The sequence below is a fragment of the Thunnus maccoyii genome, chromosome 19, assembly GCF_910596095.1.
Source record: "Thunnus maccoyii chromosome 19, fThuMac1.1, whole genome shotgun sequence".
Classification (NCBI taxonomy): domain Eukaryota; kingdom Metazoa; phylum Chordata; class Actinopteri; order Scombriformes; family Scombridae; genus Thunnus; species Thunnus maccoyii.
This window is the reverse complement of record NC_056551.1, coordinates 14,809,767-14,834,320: the sequence shown is the minus strand read 5'-3', so window position 1 is coordinate 14,834,320 and position 24,554 is coordinate 14,809,767. Positions and strand designations below refer to the sequence as shown.

General features: G+C 40.3%; 2 protein-coding genes across 6 annotated transcripts in view; one reads left to right on the top strand and one right to left on the bottom strand.

Moving 5' to 3' along the window:
• gdnfa (glial cell derived neurotrophic factor a) overlaps positions 1 to 16,408 on the top strand; it is a 55,163-nt gene extending 38,755 nt beyond the window's left edge. For 3 of the 5 annotated variants that reach the window (XM_042395818.1, XM_042395820.1, XM_042395821.1), the window contains 2 exons: positions 9,529 to 9,759; positions 12,565 to 16,408. In XM_042395818.1, the coding sequence (XP_042251752.1) occupies positions 9,529 to 9,759; positions 12,565 to 13,127 (794 nt within the window). In that variant the 3' untranslated portion in view covers positions 13,128 to 16,408. The other 2 variants (XM_042395822.1, XM_042395823.1) reach the window with 2 other exon arrangements.
• Positions 16,409 to 18,302: 1,894 nt separating this feature from the next.
• The window catches only part of LOC121885962 (WD repeat-containing protein 70), a 40,805-nt gene continuing 34,553 nt past the window's right edge, over positions 18,303 to 24,554 (bottom strand). The window contains exons 16-18 of the mRNA XM_042395815.1: positions 23,016 to 23,132; positions 19,803 to 19,965; positions 18,303 to 19,087 (exon numbers count right to left, since the gene is read on the bottom strand). Of these exons, the coding sequence (XP_042251749.1) occupies positions 19,000 to 19,087; positions 19,803 to 19,965; positions 23,016 to 23,132 (368 nt within the window). The 3' untranslated portion in view covers positions 18,303 to 18,999. The remainder of the gene's footprint in view (positions 19,088 to 19,802; positions 19,966 to 23,015; positions 23,133 to 24,554) is intronic.

The following is a 24,554-nucleotide window of genomic DNA, read 5'->3' as shown; positions in this document are numbered from 1 at the left end:
CCATGTTTCTTAGGGGTTAGGACCTGAAATTGACTGTGGGACTGTTTCTGTGGGGTCACTTCATTTTAAGTTTCTTTTGGTGAACTTGGCTGTCAAGGGGAGCTTCCGCCAGACTGTCGTCTAGTGCTTTTTACAGTGAATGAGCAGCAGGAAATACAGACTTATCAAGTCCCACTGCACCGCCACCGGATGGCTGCAGTGAAAGAGACCTGCTCTGATCTCAACACATACCAGGCTGGATTAGAACAGGGAACCAGAGTAGAAACTGGATCTGACCCTCTCTGCTATCACTCTCTAACTCTGCCGCTCCGTCCCAAAGACATCCTCACCACTTCCTTCTCCAATTAGTGTGACCTTGTTACGTTGGGGACAGGGAAGCTTTGTGAAAGTCAAGACCCATCTTCGTGCGCTCACACTTTTAGCCGAGCCGTGCAGCGAGCAGGCTTGAAGGCTAGAGGTTATAATCAAAATAGCTCGCTTCAAAATATGTAAACTGATACACATACATAAAACAAATGGACAACAAGCAACGTAACTGCGTCCCTTTCCCCAGGGAGCTTTTCATCTTCACCCAGTGGTTGTGATCAGCACTTAGCCAGCCCTGTTTGTTTAGTAACACGGTAGGAGGAGGCCCTGTCGGACGCTCTTTGAATGCTAAAAACCGTAAAGCCAGTATAGAGTCTGACACTGTGCCACCTTGGGGAGGAGTGCTAGTATCCCACATGTCCCCTCTTCGATGAGGGGCACCACTGACAGCTGCCGAAAGTCAGGGGTCAAAGTCATGCCAGGTAGATATCAGCGGTCAGGATTACAGGCTGTCGAAGGCCGGCAGTGAAGGATGATGTAGGGCTGAATTAAAGGGGTCGAGCAACTCTATCTATAGATCGGTAAATGAAGAGTTATTTCAACGTATTAGTCATTTTGAATTCCTGCTCCTCCTCTATAATGACTAGGAAAAGAAAAATACTTTCTTTTTTTACTGAAGTTCTCTAATAGTTTGCTGGTTGGCTTCTTAGTCCTCTTTAACAGCACCAAATATCAGGACGAAGTATTCAAATCCTTAAGTAAAAGTGGTGCTATCACTATGTAAAAAACTTCATTCCTAGTAAAAGTCTAGTCTTCAAAATGTTACATAAGTAGAGGTATGGAAGTATTATCAGCAAAATGTGATGTGCGTATAATACTAAAAGTGAAAGTACGTCTGCATAGCACTAAAATATTATGTCAAGCAGCTCTATCAATCTAACCACAGAAACTCTTGCTGTTTCCGCAGGCATAGTGTTATGTGTATGTTTGGACATATGGCCCACCGTATAATAAATTATACATTTCCTGTGAAATTCCTTTTTCAATCCATCTTTTGTCATGCAGACGCTCATGGACACAGATGCACCTGGAAGTGTTCAGGATTTGGGCAAAACTCAAGCTGTCCCGAGTGCATCCCAGAAAGTCTATCCATGTATCCTGCCTGTCTGGTCGTTCATACTCGAGGAAAACTATTCCCTAAATCCTTCATCGGTATTGGTGAATGGTCAGACTAAAAACACAACACTCTGCTCCACTTGAAGAACCTTCAAATTCATCGTTTCCATCACAGCCCAGTGAAGTCACTGGTCCGTGGGAGAGAGCTTACTGGATTCCCATTTGCTCACAGGTGATAATTCACCCTTGACCAATAATAAGCTCTTCACACACCCTGCAGCTATAGCAGGCTACGGCAATGTAACAACAGTCTAAACCTTCATATAGCATTCACCCTGAGAAGAAAACAGAAGTAACTTTTTAATCAGCCCATATAGTTGATTAAAAAGCTTTAATAAGTAATAAGTACACTTCAATTATGTGACAACCTCAGTCCACCATCCACACTATGTAGCAAGGGTATGCCAAAAAATGTACATAATCTAAACGTGTTGAAATACTGTAGGTCTAAAAGGACATGTGGGCTTTTAAACGGCTCCCGCTACACTTTTAGTATCTGTGTTTGAGAGATTTAACCTTCCTTACTTCCTCTCTTCTATTTATAACAGTGTCATAGTCCTGCCTGCACTTTGATAGTACCAAGTGATCTCATTTACACACACTCACTCACACGCACAGTCTCTCACACACACACACACACACATACACATGCAAGCACGTATTTTTGCATGCATTCAATCTGCGTGTGAACGATGCCAACAAATACTCATATGAAATGTTTGAGCAATGAGTAAAACAGATGGAAATACTGTACTGAATGCCACAATGGCTGGGCATTTGGCGGCGAGCCATATCTGAATTGTAGCATGTCCTAATGGATAAGCTGAAAGCTATGTGAATCCTTCAGTATCTGGCCTGACTACCTGCTCTCTGTCTCTCCACCACTGTGCCAAGGGTGATTCAGGGCTCTGTGCCCGCTGACAGCTGAGCTCACTCTGGCAGACAACGGCCAACTTCTGCACACAACTTCTTGCAGAATAAGAATGAGAGGCTACTGATCAGCATAAATGCCAAAAGCACTGTGATAAGGAGTTTGGGCTTCTGTGCGTAGAATGGGCACCATGAAAGAAAAACCTTGATAATGCAATGCTATAGATTTCAGTTATTTTTTTTCCATCCTCAATATTACAGTAGGTTCACCTTGCAGTATAATGAAATCTAATACAGCACCAATGTAAACTACAGTTTAAGAAATGATCATAGAATTGGGTTACACCCTTCAGACACTGTGTTATTATTAGCTTCATAAATGCAATGTTTATTTCACTGCATCATATTGTATAGTATATGTATTCCTTTCATTGCATTCACACAAACTCACAAAAAGTTTTATTGTTCACACCAAGATTATGTGGTGTGCTATAGGTGGCTCAGTCTCTATCAGTGGCCAGATGCTGATGTTTGTTCCAAAAAACTGCCCTCATCACCAAATTATCAAATTATGCAAAAATCAACTTATCTAATATAGGTCAGTAAATTGAGAGTGATTTCAACATATCAGTTATTTTGAATTCCTGTTCCTCCTTTATAATGACTAGCAAAAGAAAAATGCTTTCTTTTTTTACTGACGTGCAAAACTAGTACGCTGGTTGGCTTCTTAGTCCTCTTTAACAGCATCAAATATCAGCAGTTGACGAAGTATTCAAATCCTTTACTTAAGTAAAAGTGGCAATACCACTATGTAAAAATACTCCATTACTAGTAAAAGTCTAGTCTTCAAAATGTTACATAAGTAAAGGTACGGATGTATTATCAGCAAAATGTCATAAAAAGTGAAAGTACATCTGCATAGTACTAAAATATTATGCAGTGGAATAGCTCCTGTCAGTGTTATAATATTACATATTATATCACTAGATTATTGATACTGATGCATTGACTTGTAAACATTTTAATGTTGTGACTGGTGAAGTGCAAGCTAACGGTGAACTATGTACTGTTGTGTAGTTTAATCTATAGCAATGAATCATATTTTATAATATCAGCACAGGGTTTGTGTGTCTTAATCTGGATTAAAAAGTGCATTTCTTCCTGAAATGTAGTGAAGCAAAAGTATAAACTAGCATACAATTGAAATATATACTCAAATAAAGTACAAGTACTTCAAAATTGAACTTAAGCACAGTATTTGAGTAAAAAAGTAAAAAGTAGTTACATTCAACCACTGTTAAATAAAAACCTAAATAAAATCAACAACATGTGTAACATGGTATGTGCCCCGTGCACTTTACTGGGTCTTACTGTACACCAATACAATCCAGTATACTGTATTTACTTTGAGCAAATGTTCAGAACATATTTCATGTGGATGTTCTTATTTTATTCAATAACTACAATAATCTCATAGAGTTCCTGCTGCTTTTTAAAAAGACATTGTGCACCCTGTGTGAACCAAAGTCACTCTCTTGTTCCTAGAACTATTTTGGCATGATGTGTACTTGTGACATTGTATTATCCCAGTGAAATTATCCAATATAGAAGTATAAACACGGCACACTTTGATCACCATGAAAGGATGCAGCTGGTCTGCAACAATCCATGGAAGTCTGTTATGGATTTATAGTAATGCTCACTTGGTACTAATTGGCTTAACTGGTGAAAGCAAAAGATGTCCCACACCACCATCCTGCACTGAGCACACCAGCTCATTTTCTACAACACCTTTATGAACAAAGCTAGCTGTGGGTTTTTTACACACTAGGTTTTTATATGAAAACAGATTTTTAAACATGAGTGACAAGCAAAATACTGATGAAGCTGTATTCATCTTAACCATCTCCAAGTTCCACTTGTGGGTGCGGCAAGGACGTCAAAATATGAATCATCTAAACCACAATAATGCTGTAAATGAATATGTCAGTTGTTGTTTGTCTTCAGTTGATTTGTTCATTGAGTTTTATTTATTGTGTCATCTTTCTCTGAGGATTATGCATAGTCTTGTAATTTTTTAGACATCAAAGAAAACGTTGTTAAGTGGGAATGAAGAACATGTTAAACTGGCCCACAGATGTCCCACTTTTACTGCATATTACATGAAACAGTGACTCATGGAATCAAGAGGCAGAAAACATATTAACATAACCATGAACAAGTTGCCAGTTGTTTGTCATATCACGTCGAGCTTAAACATAATGATTTAAACACTTCATTATCAAACATGAGGAGACAGATACCCAAAGACCTGTAGAAAGAGAAAAACGATTCGCCATCTGCAACATTTGTTTTGTATTTTTTCGTTTTTTACAATTCTATGTTAAACAGAAACAGCTGCAGTGATTTGCATTATTTGCACTAGTATTGTTATATTTTCCCATAAACCCTGTAGGGAGTACTTGTTATTTCCATCTGAGGGAATTTTAGTGCTCTGCGGAGGCTTGTCATCAAAAATTGAGGTGCTTGTCTATTCAGTGGCACAAATAATGGAAGAAGGCTCCTCTGTGTGAGTGACGAGTCTCTTCCTCACACCCCATGTGGTGGTGATTCGTTCAGCTTACTCATGTTTCTCCTCCAAACAAATTAATATTTATTATAGTCACTCAAGTATTCAGCTCAGGGGACTCATGACACCCTCAGACTGCGCAGCGCTCTCACATAAAGGAACTCTCTAAAATGGTTCTATTTTCAGTGACCATTATCTTCACAACTCTGTCTGGATGAGACAGACGAGGGTCACAGAGGAATCCTTTGGTGACACTGCTGCAGATATCAATAAACAATACGGCCTCTGTCTGTCATATGTCTGAGCAGGCTGTGTCCTACACTTGCCTGACATGTCATATGCACTGACGTGTTACCCAGTCATTAATAAAATGTATTTCATGGTGCTAAAATGTCTGCTTCAGTTTCCCTGAGCCCAGGTTGACCTCTGCAAATTGCTTGTTTTGTTTGACCACCAGTCAAAAATTTTCAATGTATTATCACAGAAGACAAACAAATATACACATTTGGAACCAGAATGGAAACCATAGCCAGGGAATTGTAGGCATTTTTGCTTAAAAATTAAGTGATTATTAAAATTCTGTCAATTAATCAACTTATTTTTTTCTAATATTCCTCTACAAATGCAATTGAAGTAATTTTGTGTTGGATTTACAGTAGATTAAAGTATATGTTGTACAATGATATGTTTAAAATATGATGCTTTCCATATACACTATGTGTTTTAGGACTATACAATATATACAGTAACCATAAAGATTTGATAGAGAATTAAATGATAAAAGTTAAAAATATAATAATAAAGTAATGTTCTATATGAATTTCTATCGTTGGACCAGTCTTTATTTCTGGATTTAGTTGTAGATCAGACTGATTATAGAATATCAGTTCAGTTTTATAATAACATAAGTAATAATGAGATTGTAAATTAAATAAATGTGATTACAGCAGTTTTGCCGGCATAAATGCACTTTTCAGCTCATGTTTCTCTAACCTCGAAGAACCACGCACGAGTCTGACAACGCTGGCTCTGCTTTCAAATGACTCAGTCTTTTATTATAATCAACCATATGCCAGTTCACATTATATTCATGCATTTGAGCTTGTTTATATAAGCACAGATTTCCTTTCATTCATTCTCTTTACCAGTTTATTCCTGTTTGGGGTAAAATGGGAGCCTGGAGGCTATTCCAGCATGCAATGGCAAGGGAACGTCACCCAGTGTTTTCAGAACATTCCTGTTGAAAAAAATGATTATTTTGCATGTAAATAATGTGTGTAAAGAAGCTGTCCACTTATTGCTTATTCTGGGCTAGTGTGATGCTTCAGTGATTAGGAAGGCAGAGTGAATTATGGCCGCTGATGGGAAGGATCGCTGCAACACCTAAATCACAGGGACTGGGCTCAGTTTCAGTTATGACAGAGCAGCTCATACAGTTTACCCAAGTCATATCTCAATATCGGAAGTAAAAGTGTGGACAACTTAGATATTTCAAATGATGTTATTATAGTTGTGTCTGCTGTTAAATTTGTATTCAGTAATCACTTTGTAACCATCAACACTATGTAGGGAGGAAGCTTATTGAGTCACTGTTTACAAGACAATAATATTACTTTTTTGTAATATATAAATGCCACATGTTAATACATTTAGAACATTCCTATTGCAAGATGTTGGTTGATAGTAAAGAGTGGAATGGCAGGACAATGATGACAGAAGAATGTCACTAGTGCGTCTATACTGACACTAAAACACACACGAACTCATTCAAAACACCAGAGATTTTTTGTTATTGTGCAAAAATAATTACTCTCTGTGAAAGGGGGTATGAGTCAGGGCCAGACTACCATAAAGTTACAAACAAAAACAAATTATATGAATTCAGACAGTTGTATCCTGACAAATGAAACATTAGTAGCTGTCAAGCAACACAATGAAACCATGTGAGAACATAACAGAAAAGAGTCCATACAATGAGGACTTGGCTCAGTACAACGCAGATACTTTAAGAATGGGTAGGGCGCCACATAAATGCTTGAAAGAAAACATGTATTGACAAGAAGTTTCATCCCGAGAGCAAACAAGCATGAACCTTAATACCAATGAAAAACAGATAAGCCAGCGTGGATTAAAAGTGTCAGTGCTGGGATTTTCATCCTTTTATTAAACAGCCATCGTTAGCAGCTTTTCACATGTTAAACTAAAACCAGAATGCTTCTTGGAAAGCGTGTGTTTAGTTGTTGGATGGAGCTGGTCTCCTCTGGCACATTAACACAAATTACTTTCATATTTAAAGGACTTGTGTAACTTGTGGAATTCATTTTTTGCAGAAGATGAAAGGTAAGTGTGGCTTGTAAATCATGAAGGGTGATAGAAAGCCTTTCTCAGGTGCCACATCACAGCTTAGTTCTTTTGTGGTCTGTGCAGTGTTGCCCCGGGCTCACCTTGACAAGAAACTTGTTATTGAATGACCAGATGCTCCGAGGTGTTTGTGAATTACATTTTTGTGTAATAGATTTGGAGTGGAAATTCCTCCATAGGCTGTCATTTCCTATCAAAGTGTCCACTGCTCCTTAAATGCTCGTCTGCGTATTTACAAATATGTTCTAGTAAATAGCAAGTGAAGCGGGACTCTTAAATTTGAGATGTGTGTAGCCATCAGACGGAACTTGACACCGGTGCGCACTGTGCGCGGAGATCAGCTTAGAAACATGCATCGCAACAGAACATCTCCAAATCGCATTCCGCATACTGAAATCTAATCCGAGGACATCAGGATGTGTGACATAATCCCCTAGACATCTGAAAACTGCGCTCCTCAAAACGGGGCTCCAGGGGTGGTTTGGAGAGATATGCGGACCTCTGTTACTCACAGTTTGCTCTTGCAGGGATCTATAAAAGAGGGGCGGACACCAACTGCCCCAAACGTCAGAGCGCACTTAACTATAAATCTCTCCAAACTGCCCTCTGCGCCCGGTGCGGTGTTATGCGCAGACATCTGTCCTGCTTCAGTCCAGTATGAGGACAGCGCGTGTGGAAACCCTTCGAGCAACATAGGCGCTATATGACCTGGAGAAAATGGAGAGTAAATACCCCCATATGTGTTGCTTACCATGTCAAGATATTGTCAAATGTTGGCGATTATGAAACTGTAACGCACTTCTGGATATAACGGCGCGGTCTCTGTTTTTATCAAGAGGCAAACAAGAGCTTCACGCACTCTGGAAAACATATATCGTGCACCTTTTGCACCTCACACGCGCTGGAGAGGCTGATGTCTTCATTGGACTACTTTCAGTCGGAGATGGTGGATCTCTCTCGGATTTCCAACGTGGAAACGTAGCATCCAATTAATCAGCGACTGCAACTGCACCCCGCGAGGCGCAGTGGCACTTGGTCCGCTCTCTCCACCACCTACCTTTGGACTCCAAAGTGTGGGAAGACGCATGGTTTGGTGCGCTGGATCGAAGTATGAAAAACACACCTGTGCGGTATTTCACCTTTTTTCCCCCCCTATTTGGACATAAACTGAATTTGAACTCGTTTGAAGGAAATTTTCGGATTGCGGCTGTTAAAAAACGATTTTGTAGCTGATTCAGCTTGGGACGCTAAATGAGTCGCGTTTTCTGTTTGGATTTTAACACCAACAGCCAAGCCAGTTTCAGGTCTGCATGGGCCATATTTAAGGTAAGTGAAACATTATACATGTTATGATTACTGAGTGTAAAATAAAATACTCTCATATCCTCTGATTATTTGTGCGCCAAGGACACATGAGCCTCACTTTAGAGATTTTCGTTGAAATAAAGATGAGAAATGCAACTTGTGCATTTGTAGAAAACAGTTGTTAGGACTTTTGCATAGCATGTTTAAGCCCAGTATTTATCCATGCATAGCTGTTTAGGTTTACTGCAGACTCAACATGCCATTAGACAGAGTCACGTAAGCTTTGGGGATCGCCATCTGGCCAACTCGCACCATTATTTAGGCTATCGTTGCCAACACGCTTTGGTGCGTGCTTTAACCAACGCATTTTTGTGTGAGGCGCACCCTCCGTGCCTCATTACAAGTAGCAAGAGCTGAACTGATCCCTCAACATGAATATATCATCTTATAATCCTAATAAGTCTGGCCTTCACGAGAGAATAAAAAAGTATCAGGTTGTTGGTTAATCACAAATGTTGTTTGTAATTGTAAAACAATGCAGTACTTTTACGCACAAATTTACGCATTATTGTTTTTATAGTTTGTGGTTATGTTACATCAGGTATATCGAATTATTTATGTTTATTATGGGCTGTGTTTCATTGTGATTTATTGACTGGGAATTTCTGGTATGTCTGCAGTGATATTTACAAGAAACTCCACTAGTAGACAAAGTGAATGATCAAAGATTTGACATGATGACACATAGTTATTAATACAGAATGAGTCAGGGCAGATCTGGCCACAACACAATCTCACTTTGCTGACTTCATTATAAACCAGAGCCTGGCCTACATTCTTGTTGTGCGTGATGTTAAGAAATATTTCAAATGTTTTTTGTTGCTACTTGATTTGTTTTGTTTCCCTACTTGAAATAAAACACACTCTCTTATTCCTTGCAGCCTTCTTCATAGGAACTGAGTCTAAGATGAAGTTATGGGATGTTTTGGCCACGTGTTTGTTGCTCCTGAGCTCTGTTGCTACACGGCCTCTCTACCAAAACACTCAGCCAGCCAAGAGGACTTATTTCCCCAGCAGCTACAGTGAATCTGCGACCCTGTCTGTGGAGGACAACCAGCCAAAGTTCCAGCGCGAAGACCACAACCTGCAGGAGATCTCCATGGAGGATCAATGTAAGGCGCACGGCATGTTTTGACAAAATGTTTTCGTGATGTGCAGTCACTGTGATAGTCTCTTGAATGGTGGATAATTGGCCCATATGGGGGTCACACTATAGACATGCGCTGTTTGTGCAAACTTCTTTTAAACAACATGCAACTTGTAGCAACTGAAAGATAAAGGAAATAATTGTTGGCATGCACTACTGTGCTTTGACTTTTGAGATGATTTCAGTCAGGAGCACATTACCTCATAGGTTGCATTTTATGCCGGGGCAATTCAGTCATGTGTGTTAGTCAATTTCCTGGGAAGTAATACGGCCTTTCTTGACTAATTACACTTGAGAAACAGCACATAACGTAATATGCAGTGGGGTGAGCGACTGCTGGAGAGTCCTACATTGATAAGGATGTCAGAAAGGCAGGTTATCAGATGGAAGATCTTAATTTGTGTTTTATTGCTGCTGTGGGTTACATCACACCGATGTCAAAACAAGCAAGCAGAATGAATACGAGTATGAACAGCTCTGATCCCAAACATTTTCAGCTCTCTCCCATTGTTTATGTTCACCTCTGCCCCTCTGCGACTTAGAGACCCATGACCTTTGCCCATCTGCCAAAAATCAGAAATCATGGCATGTTTTAGAGACGGCAGGGTGAAACAGATCACGGGAATTCTGTGGAGAGAGGCTGGTCAACACTGGAAAGTTTGAAGCATCAAGTGAGAGTTCTGTGTTTATGTTCATTTTAACAGCAACCGTGGGCAGGAATTTATTTTGTTTGGATCAATGTGACACTGTATCATCTTCACATATAAGTGAACGTGGCCAAGAACTAGATAAGGAATGGAACATTTGGACAAATGTTTGTGCTGCCACCTCATATTCTGTTTGGACGGCGGTGACATCACTGATCTGCTGTGTAACCCAAGACCATTAACTATGCACTAATAGTGTAAACAACACTGTGGCTCAAAGAGGGGGTGGGTCTTTCGGTTTGCGCGTAAAGTCAGAGAACAAGGTTTCTATTTAAGACAAAAATCTACGCAGGCAACAGAAAAACATGCTAAAAGAAAACCAAGTGATTACTGATTATTTAGTATTGAATCTGCAGGGTTGTGGCATAAAACTGTGGCAAGACTTGCACCATGAATCACTCAATTTGCTGCCAACAGCCCAGTCTGTCAGCAGGTGTACACTGTAGCAACCCTGCCTGTCAAATGACATACAATAGGAGGTGTCTAAATCAAAGGGCAGGTGTGTCTAAACAGATTGGCCCTGCCTCACCTGATATGTGGGCGGGGGCCCAATCAGCTGTGGAGCACAGGCGGATCAGGTGGCCTGTGCTCTGCCACAGGAACAGGTAAGAGAGGAGAGTTAGGTGACACTGTAACAGAGAGGCCGCGTTAACCACAACACCACCCGCCAGACATCGCACCCCGCTGCCCTGACATCTTGACACACATGTAGCATGATGACTCACATGCACAGACGCACACATCTGTAATTAGTTGATTTATTTCAGAACAATATGCGTCCTTGATCTTCATAGTTCATTGTCACCAGACCTTCAGACATTGGCATAGGAGAGATGTTTCTCTATAATAGAATCAACATGTAGCGCAGGAGGGTCCAAGACTTTCAGCTGGCCTCATCGCCGCTCGCAGCAGATGGCAGAGAGCTGTGCTGATGCATGTTTTGAATTTTTGAGCGGATTACAATCTATTCCATCCAAATGACTCAAAGCATATGATTTCCTTTTATTTGGCCTTTGAAGTCTCAGCATTCTAAAATTACATTCATCAAAGATTAAAATAACTAAAAAAAACAACGTCACACTGCATCTCTTGTGGTGGTGTGATTGGTCTGCGCCTCCTGGTTCAATACAGGCAGTTGCTAACTAATGCTGTATAGTTGAAGTGGTGAAAGTATCATCGTCTGTTTCAATGTCTGGCCATGTTATTTATGCAATATCAAGTCTGCCCTCATCCCATTCATGCTATTTTGTCTTCCTCTCTAACCAAAACAAATCTCAAACTTGAACTGATAACACCCTCTGACCTTCAGCCTCCAACTCATCCCCACAACATACTCTCAGCCATGTTGGAAGGAGTTACAGCAGGGCACCTGCACGTCCGTGTGAACAAACTCTGGACTGCTCTCTGCATTCCTCCGCCTGAGACTAATCTATAAATCAGCATGCACCGTTTCTGATCTGCACATTTCTCAGTATTTATGGACATTGTCTGAATTTGTGTCAGCACGTGTTTTTGGACACTTAGCCGTGCATATGACCATAAACATGTTCTGTCAACAGCAATGTTCATCATTTTTTTCTGCACAAATTGTATCTCAGTCCAGATGGTTTGTTGAATTATTATTATTATTAGTTTTGCAGGTTATGTGCATACAGTTTCATCTGCATTTTTAAATTTATGTAAATACTCCTTATATTTTAGTATTTTTTAAATTAGTCTCGGTCTATAATGTTGCTCTTTCTCACCACAATTTTTTTTTTTTTTTTTTTTTTTTAGAACTTTATTGCCTTTATCGAACTTTCACCACATAATTTTTAATGTGCATTCACACATTCCTTGTTGAAATTTATGTTTGTGCAATGTTTAATGCCCCCATGCTGTGTTATTATTCATATTTAATAGTTGTCTTGTCACACGGGTGGTTATAATTCTGTCTTCACAGCTCATACAGCTTGTGATCACAGTAAATCATTTCAGAAAGTGATTCTTTGTTCATGTCGGTGCTGAAATTCTCATTTTAAAACCAGCTTTATAGGTGAACCTGTTTCTTCTTTATCTTCCAGATGACATCACAGGTCCCTATCCAGAGCAGTTTGATGATGTAATGGATTTTATCGAGGCTACCATCGGCAGACTCCGGAGATCATCAGAGCCCAGCAGCGGGGGCCCCAGGGGGCGGAGAGAGCAGAGACAGAGGGGAGCAGCAAACACAGGAGGATCGAGAGGCGAGGGCAGAGGACACAGCGACAGGAGGCGCAGTCGGGGGCGAGGGGGAAGCCGAGGCGGTAAAGGAGGCCGAGGCGAGAGGGGGAGAGAGAGGATATCAGTGCAGAGTCGAGGCTGCTTGCTGAAGGAGGTCCATCTCAATGTGACGGACTTGGGGCTGGGCTACCAGACTAAAGAGGAGCTGATCTTCCGGTACTGCAGCGGCCCCTGTGTCGAAGCGGAGACCAACTATGACAAGATCCTCAACAACCTCACGCACAACAAGAAGCTGGACAAGGACACGCCCTCTCGCACCTGCTGTCGGCCCATCGCTTTTGACGATGACTTATCTTTCTTGGACGACAACGTAGTGTATCACACACTGAAGAAGCATTCTGCCAGGAAGTGTGGCTGTGTCTGAGGAAGTCACATTTGACGTGACAAAATAACAGACATGACCAGCACCAGTGAACTAAGGATCACCTTTTTACAAGCTGGCGCAGCAAAGGCAGGAAAATCACTGTTGGAAATGGGCATATGAGGCTGAAAAGGGAGTGTAATGCGTCTCATTTTTATCAGTAATCATCAAATACAGGTGAGTATACTGACAGATCTCTGACCTGAAAGACATCGGAGCAGCCGCTAAAAAAAGCAAACTGTACATTTAACTTTTGACAGTCCGTACTCGTATCAGGTGTGAACCAATTTGAAGAAACAATACTGTTACACTTCCAGAGTTGCTCACTGGGCTTTTCTTAAAAGATGAGCGCAAAAAAACTTGGGTTTTTTTGCCTGGAAGAATTCATTTTCCCAGGAACATCAGTTTTTCCATAACTGGCTCCTAAGACTCACGGAGATTGGAGGAGTATATTCAGCTGCATCCTAAATCACTTCCACTGCGTACTCTGGATGTTGACATTTACATTCAGAGCCAAGGGATGAGAAGTACCACACCAGCGTTCAGCAAAGACTTTTTTGGTGCAACGCATCAACATGAAATCCAATCATTTATATAAATATATACTATATACATATATATACACATGTGTGTAAGAGGTATATTTATTAAGATGGAATTAACTTATTGTTATTTATTTCAATCCATTTTATGAGAAGAAATTGTCATTTTTCTTATTTATTTAAAAGCTTTGTTTTGTCCTGGATGGTGCCAAAATGGAGCATTTTTCTCAAGCATAATCTTACACGGTGATCCAGAATCGCAAAACACTCACCCACACACACATCCCGATAATGCTTATTCGCTTCACTTAGATTCCAGGGTATCTCAATCCATACGTCCAAAAAAAGATCATCATTAACTATCAAGTTAAACAAGAGTAGAAAGAGACATAGAGGAGGGGACCAATAGAAGCTTTTTTGTTTGAATTGATCTTTTGTTTTGGAACATTTTGGGAGGACATTAACCTCATGTGACCATACAACTCACACCACCTGGGACTCATAATCAATCAATCACATGCCGTTTACATGTTTACAAGGAGACATACAACTCTGCTGCTGTTTATTTTCAAGACAACTTTCAAATTAATAATCCAGAATAGCTCTAATGTCACTCCAAACAATTGACCAGAATTGTTTCCTCTGAGGAGTCATGACATCTTCTAATAGAAATATAAAATCAACATGAGAGTAGTGGTCTCTGAGGATCTGTAGGTGCCTTTGAGGATCCATCCTTTGAGTCACAAAGTACAGAAGCTGCTAGAATGCCTGCCTATCAGCATGCGTTACCTGAAACCTCACTCTGGCCTTGCACCAAGTCTGAGCAAAGGCTTTGTAGCAGTTACTGTCCCAATAGGCTTTAAAGTTCACGGGACTGCCTGTGTTTCTGTCTCGGCTCTGACAGACAGGTCTTACTCCCTGAAAGGGGATTTGAAAGTGATCCTCTAATATGAGTCTTAACCAAATAACCCCGCCGGCAAAGGCATTTTGGTGAAGGCGGTTTAAGGAAGCTCTAGCTACTGTAGCGACTGTCATCGCGACACTGATGTAAATATCTCAAGACTGGATGTTTCCACAAAAGAATATGTTTTGGAATTACAGAGGGAAGACAATGGGTAGGCTCAGCACACTTTTCTACATGCAATAACTTGTTCAGCCAAGTTTATTCCCAAACTATAGCGGAAATATACATCCGGGATAACAGAGAACTCTTTGAAAGCATGTTGCTGTGCCCATCGAGACCCTGCGAGGGGACCGCTTTAGTGGAACAAAGAGAGTCCTCGGGTAGGTCTTGATGTTAGCACGGATTAGGGACCAAGGTATCTGTGCCCACCCAGCAGCAAGCAAGCCAGCTTTACTGTGTAATCCCCCTGCACACAGAACAAATCCACTGCATCAAGCTGAATTTAGGCCAAACACTACACAGAGAGGGGAAAAAAAAAAAACCTCTAGCTTTTATCACAGCATACCTCATCAATTGGATCATCTTCCCCTTTAACAACTGATTCGTGTATAAGCCTTTCCAGATGAGAATGTGCAGTTAGGAGACTTCCCAGAAGCCTCAGAGCGCCTCGCTACTCTTTGATACCATACATTAAAGTGTGTAAACTGTGACCACAAGCTCTCTCATCTTTATGACTGTTTGCTCAACTGTCTCTTAGCAATTAGTCCTCTGGTTTTGATGCAAAGGTAAACAAGCGAAAGGTAACAATGCAAAGGAATCCTCAGTGTTAATATTAGAAGAAAGGATTGCATTTGTGTTAACACCTCTGTGAAAAAAAACATACCTGTCATGTCGTCTCACTTGTTTTGTGTTACAGAACCAAAGCTCTCGGCAAACTTTATTTTTGTACAATATTCATTTTATAACTTTTTACAGAATTAAACTTGTTTCTATTAAACGAGCGTTGGTCTGGTATTCTGCCATGCACAATAATCCCCTCAGTGCCAGATGGTGCTAATTTGCCTGGGTTATGTTTACACAAGCATCATGTAAAATTGAGGATGAAAATTTGGGTTAAATAGAGACTTGCGGGGACGGTTTGAGAGATGGCCTCTACAGCGCGGTGTCCCCTCCTGTTCTGCATTCCTGAACACCAGCCCGGGGTCATACAGTAAACAAAAGCTAGCTGTAAAGCGGCACTGAGCTGTAAATCAAGGAGCTCAAGAATGTTTCCACTGTGCAAAGAAGATATGTAAATGCTGATGAGAAAATGGCAGAGGTTCAGACGGTGAGTCATTAAGCAGGGGGCTCAAGGTGTGTATACGATGTATAGCTTAGAGTCGTCTCGAGTCAAGTCACAGTTATTGTCATAGCAAGTCTAAAGTTAATTTGCAAGTCTTTCTGACCTCTGAATACTGACCATTAAAATGATACATTTAAAAATCTCATTTTCAAAACTGAAAATATTTTTTACATACTGAGGCCCAGTTACTTTACTTGCTTAGGCCTTGTAATTGAATATTTATGATGTTCCTGTCATTTTTTTTGTGTACCAAGATTTAACTGAGTCAAAATAATTAGCTTTTCTCAGAATCTTTGTGACTTGGAGGATAAGTCTGGTTATATTTTATGTTGTCAACAAATTCCAGTAAAAGACCAAAACCAACTATGAACTGATTAACAAATATCATCTGTGTAGCTACAGCCTGATAAAGCTTATTCCTCATATGGAATAGAGCTGAATTGTATTCAAAAAAATGATTAAAAAAAAGCAAATAAATTAGCCACACTGTCACACTGGGTGACATATTCCTGAATGATGATAAGCATGGGAGCTGTAGTTTATTTTGAGTCACTCCTACATACTGTACACTGTCCTGCTTCCATAAATACTCACTAGTGCACCAAATCCACAGCTTAAAATAGTTCAGAACAAATATACAATTTACTGCAGTTTGAGTAATGTGTTAAAAGCCACAGTGCCCAGCTGTTTTAAAGTTATTCTTTTAAATGTAAGTGTGTATTCATGATGCATTTTGTAAGATTGAAGTCTTTAGAAGGAACAAATTGTCTTTGGCTGAGAGCCACAGACATGAGAGAGAAAGTCGGATAGTACTGAGAGATGAACGAACTCATTGGTTTTGGTCTTTTTGAGGGATTTGTCAACAATGACAACACTTAAGTCAACAAATCTGGGTCCAATTTCTTCTATTCTTGTTAAGTTAAATGTGATTTTAGCCTCCATGATACCTGTGCCAGACAGTAATCGGTGCTTACGAGGTCTGTGGATAATGCTGAATAACCAGGAGTCTGTTTTTTGGAAGACAAATTAGTGCTGAGTTGGTCAAATGTAACTTTTTAATGTTTGAGCATCACAAAAACTTTGATTTACATCTGTCATAATGTGGGTGTTGGAAAAGTTTCAGAGATGAAACTGAAAATCTGAGCATATAAAACCAAAACTCTCTGCATGGTTAGATACCACTGGCAGTCACTGTGAAAATGTATTTTTATGACGTCCAAACACCAGATTCTCCTTTCCAAGAGCCAACTGGTTCATCACTCTCCCCAGTCTGTTCTCTCTGCTGGTGGTGGAATGATTAACCATCCCACTTGAATCAAACTGCAGTGACTCCTCACCTCCTGCTGCTGGCTGAGAACTCTTCTTCTTCTCAAGAAGAGCTTGACGTCAGCCCCCCCATCCCCCGGTCCTCCCACCCCCCATGAAGCTGAGCTCCTCTCCACTTTAGTTGCTCTTAAAAACATCACTTGTTGTTCTAGTCACTCCATATTTCTTATCCTAGAATGTCTCCGTCTCATTCGTTTTACTGCCACAGGAGGATTGCCAGGACAGCGAGACATTCAATTGTCTGCTTGTAATTTTGGTTGGCTAGGAATTTAAGAGCTAGAGTTTCACCCACTGGAAGCCACTGAGTAGAAACACCAGCTGAATGACCGATATGTAATGTGCAGACGATAAGGGTCACAATCTGGCAATGTAGGATTTAATAAGATGAATTAACCATATGACTCAAATGTTTCCTTTTACTAAAGAGCTGTGCATAAGAGACAAACACACTCTAATGTGCTCTCAGTATGTTGTTGCAGGAAGAGGTTGCATTCCACAGAAATGTATAAAGAATACAAATATGGGTTTCATTAGATCAGTATGTTGTTGTTTGTTGGAATATTTATAGACACTGTGCAGGTCAATTAAGGAATTCAAAAAGAAAAGAGATCTGCCACATAGTTACTGTCATAGGTGCGCTAAGGAGTGCAAAGACAACAGAAGAGTTACAGATATTACACAATGTAATAAACATATACTGTACGTGTGAAGCCATTTGGAAGTTAATTATTGACCTTATAGTACAACTATTATTATAACTACTATTATAGGACAAAATAATTTCAACTTAAGGTTGCATCTCATGGTATCGTTTAGTCAAACCTTGATTCATCTACATTAGAGATTGTAGCACTTGCAGTAAATTTAAATCACTTATTTAAGAATTGTGAAAAAAATAGCCTGTAAATAATTTATTTGAAGCAGTGACTCATAACACAGGCTTTGACTAGGACTTGATGTACTGTATATCTGCAGGTTTGAGCTAGAAAAGAAAGAAATTTGGCAAAAGCATTTCTTTGATCACTTGATAAAAGCAGATCTATGATTCCAGACTTAACATTGAATTTCACTGTTTTAACAAGAATATACAAATTCCTTTATTTAGGTTCAGAGATGGAAAACAGTAAGTAGAAAAAATCTGAATTCTCAGATGATTGAATGATGTTTTGTGTATCACAGCCAACAAAAACCATACAGCTTTAAAACACGAAACCCTTTAAAAAAAAATTCTGCCGTAAAATTGGCTGCAATTTTTATACTTCTTTGCAATTAACTTTTTACAAACTAGCAAACTGTTTTTCATAACTGATGAGCAGCACCAGGCCACAAAATCTGGAGCTGATTTATGAGGCGTTAGCAAACTGTGGAAGATGTGGGAGGAGAGGACAATAGACATGATGAAAATAAAGTCCATATCATAAAAAAAGACATTAAAAAGCCAAGTTCTTCCAGTGGTTGATGAATTGCAATGAGAGGAACATAAACCTATATTATATTATGCTGCAAAGTGAGCACGTTTATGTGCTGCCCCTTAACACAGAAGCACGCACATAAATACTATACATACGCTCTAAAAAGACTCCTTAAGGGAGGACAGAGACTGGACAATTTAGCCATTTAATTGATGCTCCTGTGCAGTGTTTCTGACAGTGGCTCTGTTTTGGGGTTGATCCTGAGACCTTGTGGTTAACCTGCTGTATATCCAACCACAAGCCCACCCTGTCTGCTGTCCTGTATAAGATGAGCTGCTATTGAAGAGCCTCAGATCTTGCGCTTCTTCCACTCTGGTTCCTTGTCAGCTTCCTCATCCTCCTCTGACTCCTCTGCAAACACAGGCTCTGGTTGGGTCCTAAAGGGATTCACAGTAAGGAGCAAGGGTTTCGCAAACTGTCGGTCAAATTTCAAAGCATGCTTTGGTGCAAATTAATGAACGACAAATATAAATATTAACATATAAGTGGTGGGATGTGCAAGCTGCAGATATAACACTGGTTCCAGTACATGGAGAAGAATGCACTAATCTCAGATCCATCAGCCTTTCAAAGGACTGATCGTTAGCAGAATGCATTTGATGTTTAATGTAACTCCCAGTCAAGCAGAGAGTTGTGACAGTGATATCACTATTAGCCTACTGCCTGAGAGAGAGCTCTGCAACCAGGCTAAAATGGTGTACTTCATCTGATTTATCTCCTGTGAAGTGTACCACTTGTACATCATAGTTAAAGAAAGATGGTTTGCTTGCTGTATGTAAAACATACCGTACAAATTTTGCTCACAGCTTTGTTCTTTGCTTTCATCGCTGTCTGTGTCTGATAGCAATCTAAAGCTTTCCATTATTCTTCTTCCCTGCAGTTTGAATGTGTACCTGTAAAACTGTGCAGCTCTTTAAACATTTGTGTCACACCGCTTGGAAGAAACCTAAGTACCATCACAAATACTAGAAGCAGCATTCATCTTACACTGTCAGCTAATGAGAGCAAACCCAGAAATAAGACAAGACGAATGAAAAACAGAGAATGTGAATGATTCATATTTTTACGAATGAAGATAAGAGGTTTTCTTACTCTTTGTATGCTGGGGCGACCCAGTAAGGGTTCTCAGAAGCGTCCTTGGCATGACGGAGGATGGCCTCTCTTGCGTTACTGTCATCTGATTTATCTAAAGCAATGTTCTTTACAATGAATGAAGATAGAGTGCCACCATGAGCTGCGACTCTGCCTCCACGACCTGTCAGGACACAGGATTATTGGATTAGTTGCAGTTAAAACTTATGTACATTAAAAAAAACACACACACACCTTTTTAATGTTGGATGACAGAACTTCATAATGATGTACTATTTTACCAACTCACACCAACACACACATGTTAATATACCTCTATTGTAATAATAAAAAAGTAACCTGTATAATCCAAAAAACACTTAAAGCCAATTTCTGTAGAACAATCAGTGGTAGCAGCATGGGGGAAGTACACCATTCATCTTCTGAGAAACCACATGATGTGCCAAATAAAGTAAAAGTAGGAGAACAATCAAACCAAAAATCCTGTAAATCCTGACCTCCACCAGTGAAGAGCAGACTGACCTGAAGGTCTGCTATGGGCTAGTCTTTGGTGCCAGATGATGTCATCATCTGGTACCTACTATACTCTATGGAGTGACATCACCTGGCATTAAAGGCCAGCAAATAGCTAGCTAGCCTACTAGCTACATATTGGAAGATTTTATATTTGATGATTTTTGCTCAACCTAGTCAAGAGAGCAACTCAGTAACATTTGCTAATTAGCACTAAACACAAAGTTGGGACTGATGGGAATGCCATTATTTTTGTAGGTATTTGGTCAGATTTGGACAAGTTAAAATTTTGACATGATGATGCTGGTAAATGTAAAAATCTACAGTGGCTAAAACTAAATGGAGGTCCTGTATATGATTTCAATGCAATAGTCAGCTTCAACAAGGATGAAACTTAGTGCTTGCTTAATGGTATGTGGTCAGATCACAAATTTATCCATTAAAATACACCACTGAAACCTACAAAATATTTTAGTTTAGTTTATTAAATTTCATGACACTGTATTTTGTTATTCATAAACATTCTACAATTATTTTATAACATGCTCGGTTGTGCACAAGAGTTATGTACTGTTTTCTTAAATTTAGGAGCAGATTATCACGTTATGAAGTTATGAAGTATGTATTATTAATGTGTAGAATTATGTCTTGTACAGTTGTATTCTGGGTTCCTCCTGTCTCTTTAAGGCCCCCCTTGCTAATGAGCCCACACTGTTCTGATTGGCCAGCTTTCCAGAAGCCTAGTGAGGGGCAGCCATATCAGAGTTGTGATGAGTTACTGCTGATGAAAACCCGACATTTCCTACTTTATTACTTCATATTAAAAGCTTTTAAATGACCAAATAATGGGAGACTTTTATTGTGAAGAATTTACAGGAAATTAAATGTGTTCCTCACCAAATTAGCAGAGCTTAGTTAGTGGCACTAAAAAAAAACAGTCGACATAACAACATATGGAGATATTTGGAGCTCTCTGTTCAGCAGATCAGTTAGAAATAATGCAGGGAGGAATAGTACGAGCAGAAACAGCCACAGTGATGATGATGTTTGATGAAGAGCTGCAGACCACCAGCATACCTCCAACAGGTAAACAACTTATTTTAATTTGCCGTACAGCGTGCCAGCTCGACTCGAGTCATAGCTCGGCGGGACATCTCCCAAAACAATGGAGAAATGCCATAATGTTAGCGGAACAGAGCAGTGAACTTGAGCGCTGTGTGTTCAGCAGATGACCATATAAAGAAATCCGTCATGAGCCGACGTCGGCTCGGGCTGAAAACAGAAAAAAATGTTGGTAACCGAGCATTCAGAGTGTTCTGATACCGGTGCTTTTTGCTCACGGGGATTACATACATTTACCTCATTATTTGACACTTTGGCCACGTTTAATATGAACAGCCGACACTGTAATGCTATATATATATGTCAGAAAATAAGGAAAAGCATAATAGGTCCCCTTTAATGGAGATTTTGGGGGGGGCGACTCTTGCTTTCAGGGGGGGAACATTCTAACAGTTGTCTTAAACTATCACGGATAAGATACACACACGCATGAGCACACACAAACACACTTACATTCACATTCTTAAACACAGGGATTTCCTGCTCTAGTTGGGCAGTGGGTTTTTTTTGGGGGGGGACTGAGAGGCAACTCCTTCCTTTGCTTGTAAACATCCAGCCAACCACCAAACATTACCTTGCACTTCTGGAGAGCGATTTCACAATGAAGATAAACAATATAAAGACAGCCTGTCGTTCAAAATACACTGCCCTGCTATCAAGTACTCAAACTTATTTTCATAAAATTGACCTACATTTTCATTCGCAGACTAAAAAGTTTGAAGTTAGTTAAGTATTTTTGAACGTAGGCAGCTTGTAACAGTGAAGTTAAAGAAGAAAAAAACAGGGGTATATGGAAAAATACAAAACCTTTGCTTGAGTTTCTTATTTCAAGATTTTTCGTAATCCCCTTTTACAATTTTGGATACTTTTTATATGTTCCCAGTACTTTAAACATTTTTTTACAGAGAAAAAGTTCACACTAGTTTTTTTTCTCCATTGTGGAGTAAATGGTGCTGAAGGAATAAGTGTGGAGATGAAAACTGTGAAAATGAAAAAAAACAACAGCAATGAGCCAACTGGAACACAATGAAGCAGGAAACGTTGTTTGGCACCTAGGCTTATTGGAACGACGCTCGAACTGTATTCACCATCATGCATAGGTGTGGCAGTAAAAAAATATCAACTGCCCAACCATGGGTTCCATAGAAAGTTCACAATGCATCATTATGTCCCAGCACTTAGAAAATATGAGGCAACAGCAGGCTACAATGAATCTTTGAGAGGCCAAATGGGAGCAGTGTCGTTATAGCTCTTGACTTCAGCTAGATTGCATAATGCAGAACACATCAACAACTATGGATTTGTACATCTGCCTCAAACTGAATCATGTTCTCATCCAGATAAGAACATGACTAATAATACGCTTCAAAAACAACAGCAGAACTGTAGCTGTAGCTCTTGTTACTGTACTTAAATGTAATGAAAGCATTTGTTTTGCATTTTTGTTTTAGCTCATCAGCTGCTTTGTCTCATAATTTGCCTCATATATCGTGTTTTTCTTGTTACTTTTGTTTATTCTGTTTAGTTAATGTTTTGTACTGATAAAAGCAAGAAAAAAAATAAAGAAATGCACGTTACCTGGTCCGGACACAGGAGGCTCAGGTTTGTGGGACTTCTTGGGATCAAGTCTGTCCTTCTCCAGCTGTTTCCGAGTACTCCGCTGTCGGGCCTCTCTGAACATGGGTAAGGCATGAGCTGGAGACACACAGGGTAAACAAGGATAATCAAGTTGCTTAGGTAACTCAAACTGCAAGATCACATAACACAGCCGCACAAATAAGCAGACAGGACACCTGACAATATGTTCAGTGTTTGGAGCTGAAAGAAAACAGAAATGAAAAGCTGAGATTTTACAGTGTTTTCATACAGAAAGAGCTGGAATACGTCCTCACATCTCACCTACTACTACACCCTGCAGCAGTTGCGTAAAAAACACACACACCTGTTGACCTCTGGCAGCATCTCCCCTCTTGTGTACTCTTTCTGCCATAGTGCACACCAACATATTCATTATATCCCCCATGTTTAGATTCAGACAATCGCTCTGCCACTCTTCACACTTTTGTGAACACTATCACAATAAAGGCCCCCAGCACTTAAAGCCACGAGAGTGTGAGTGAATGTGTGCATGAGTACGTGTGAATGAGTGCCCTTAAAGATGTGCGAGAAGGAGAGAGTGTGTGTGTGTGCGTGTGTATACGAGCGTTTGTGTTTGTGTAAAGTGAGTGTATGCTCTGCTCTTATCCTCAGAGGTTACAAAGAGACACTTTAGTAAAGGGTTAGATAAAGTGATTTTCCATTCAGGAGCCCTGTCGCTGTTCAGTGTTAATTCTTCTCCTCCACGCTACATTAAGCAAAAAGGTTACTGTTAACAGATTCCCTCGCTTTTCTCAATGGGCCATCACTTGCTTCCTGTCCCCTCTAATTTTCCAGTGCCAGGGCATCAAGTGCGTCACTCGCCGCATGAGGCAGTCAAATGTCTGCCTACTTCACACCCTGTTGGCATGGCAATGAAATCACATGATGCATATGAAAAGGCTGCCGTAGCCCAAACAATAAATGAGGTCTGAATTGTGTCTCGCAGCCAATCAGAGACAAAGTGTCAGCAGCTCTTCTGTTCCTGTAGGTTCATGACTTCAGTCCGGGGGTGAGAGAGAGTGAGGCACGCACAAAAGAGATGACAGCCTCGTGTGTTGGTGATATGACAGGATGACAGGTAGTGTGTGTGGTGTGGACCATCAAGAGATCACGCCAGCAGCGGTGGGAGAGGCGGCTGTCCCTAGCGTGATCTGGTGTTACTGGAACCACATGGCCGCCACGTGGCACAGTGCCCCCCGGCTGTCCATCCACTCATCCACACCCTACTCCATCAGCTAATGGGCCTGTGAAAGCCCTGAACACACTCCCATTCTTCGCAAAGCCCCCCGGTATGAGATAGTGTTTGAATGTTTCTGTGTGTATGAGAAGCAAGAAAGATGGGTGGGTATTTTTGTTCTTTATGTCTGAGATCGAAACATGGTAAGAAAATGCTCCTACTATCACATCATGCATTTCGGAAGACGGCTAGCTTGTTCTTGTTTCTCTCTGGCTGTTAAAACGCACACTGCTGTATCATGT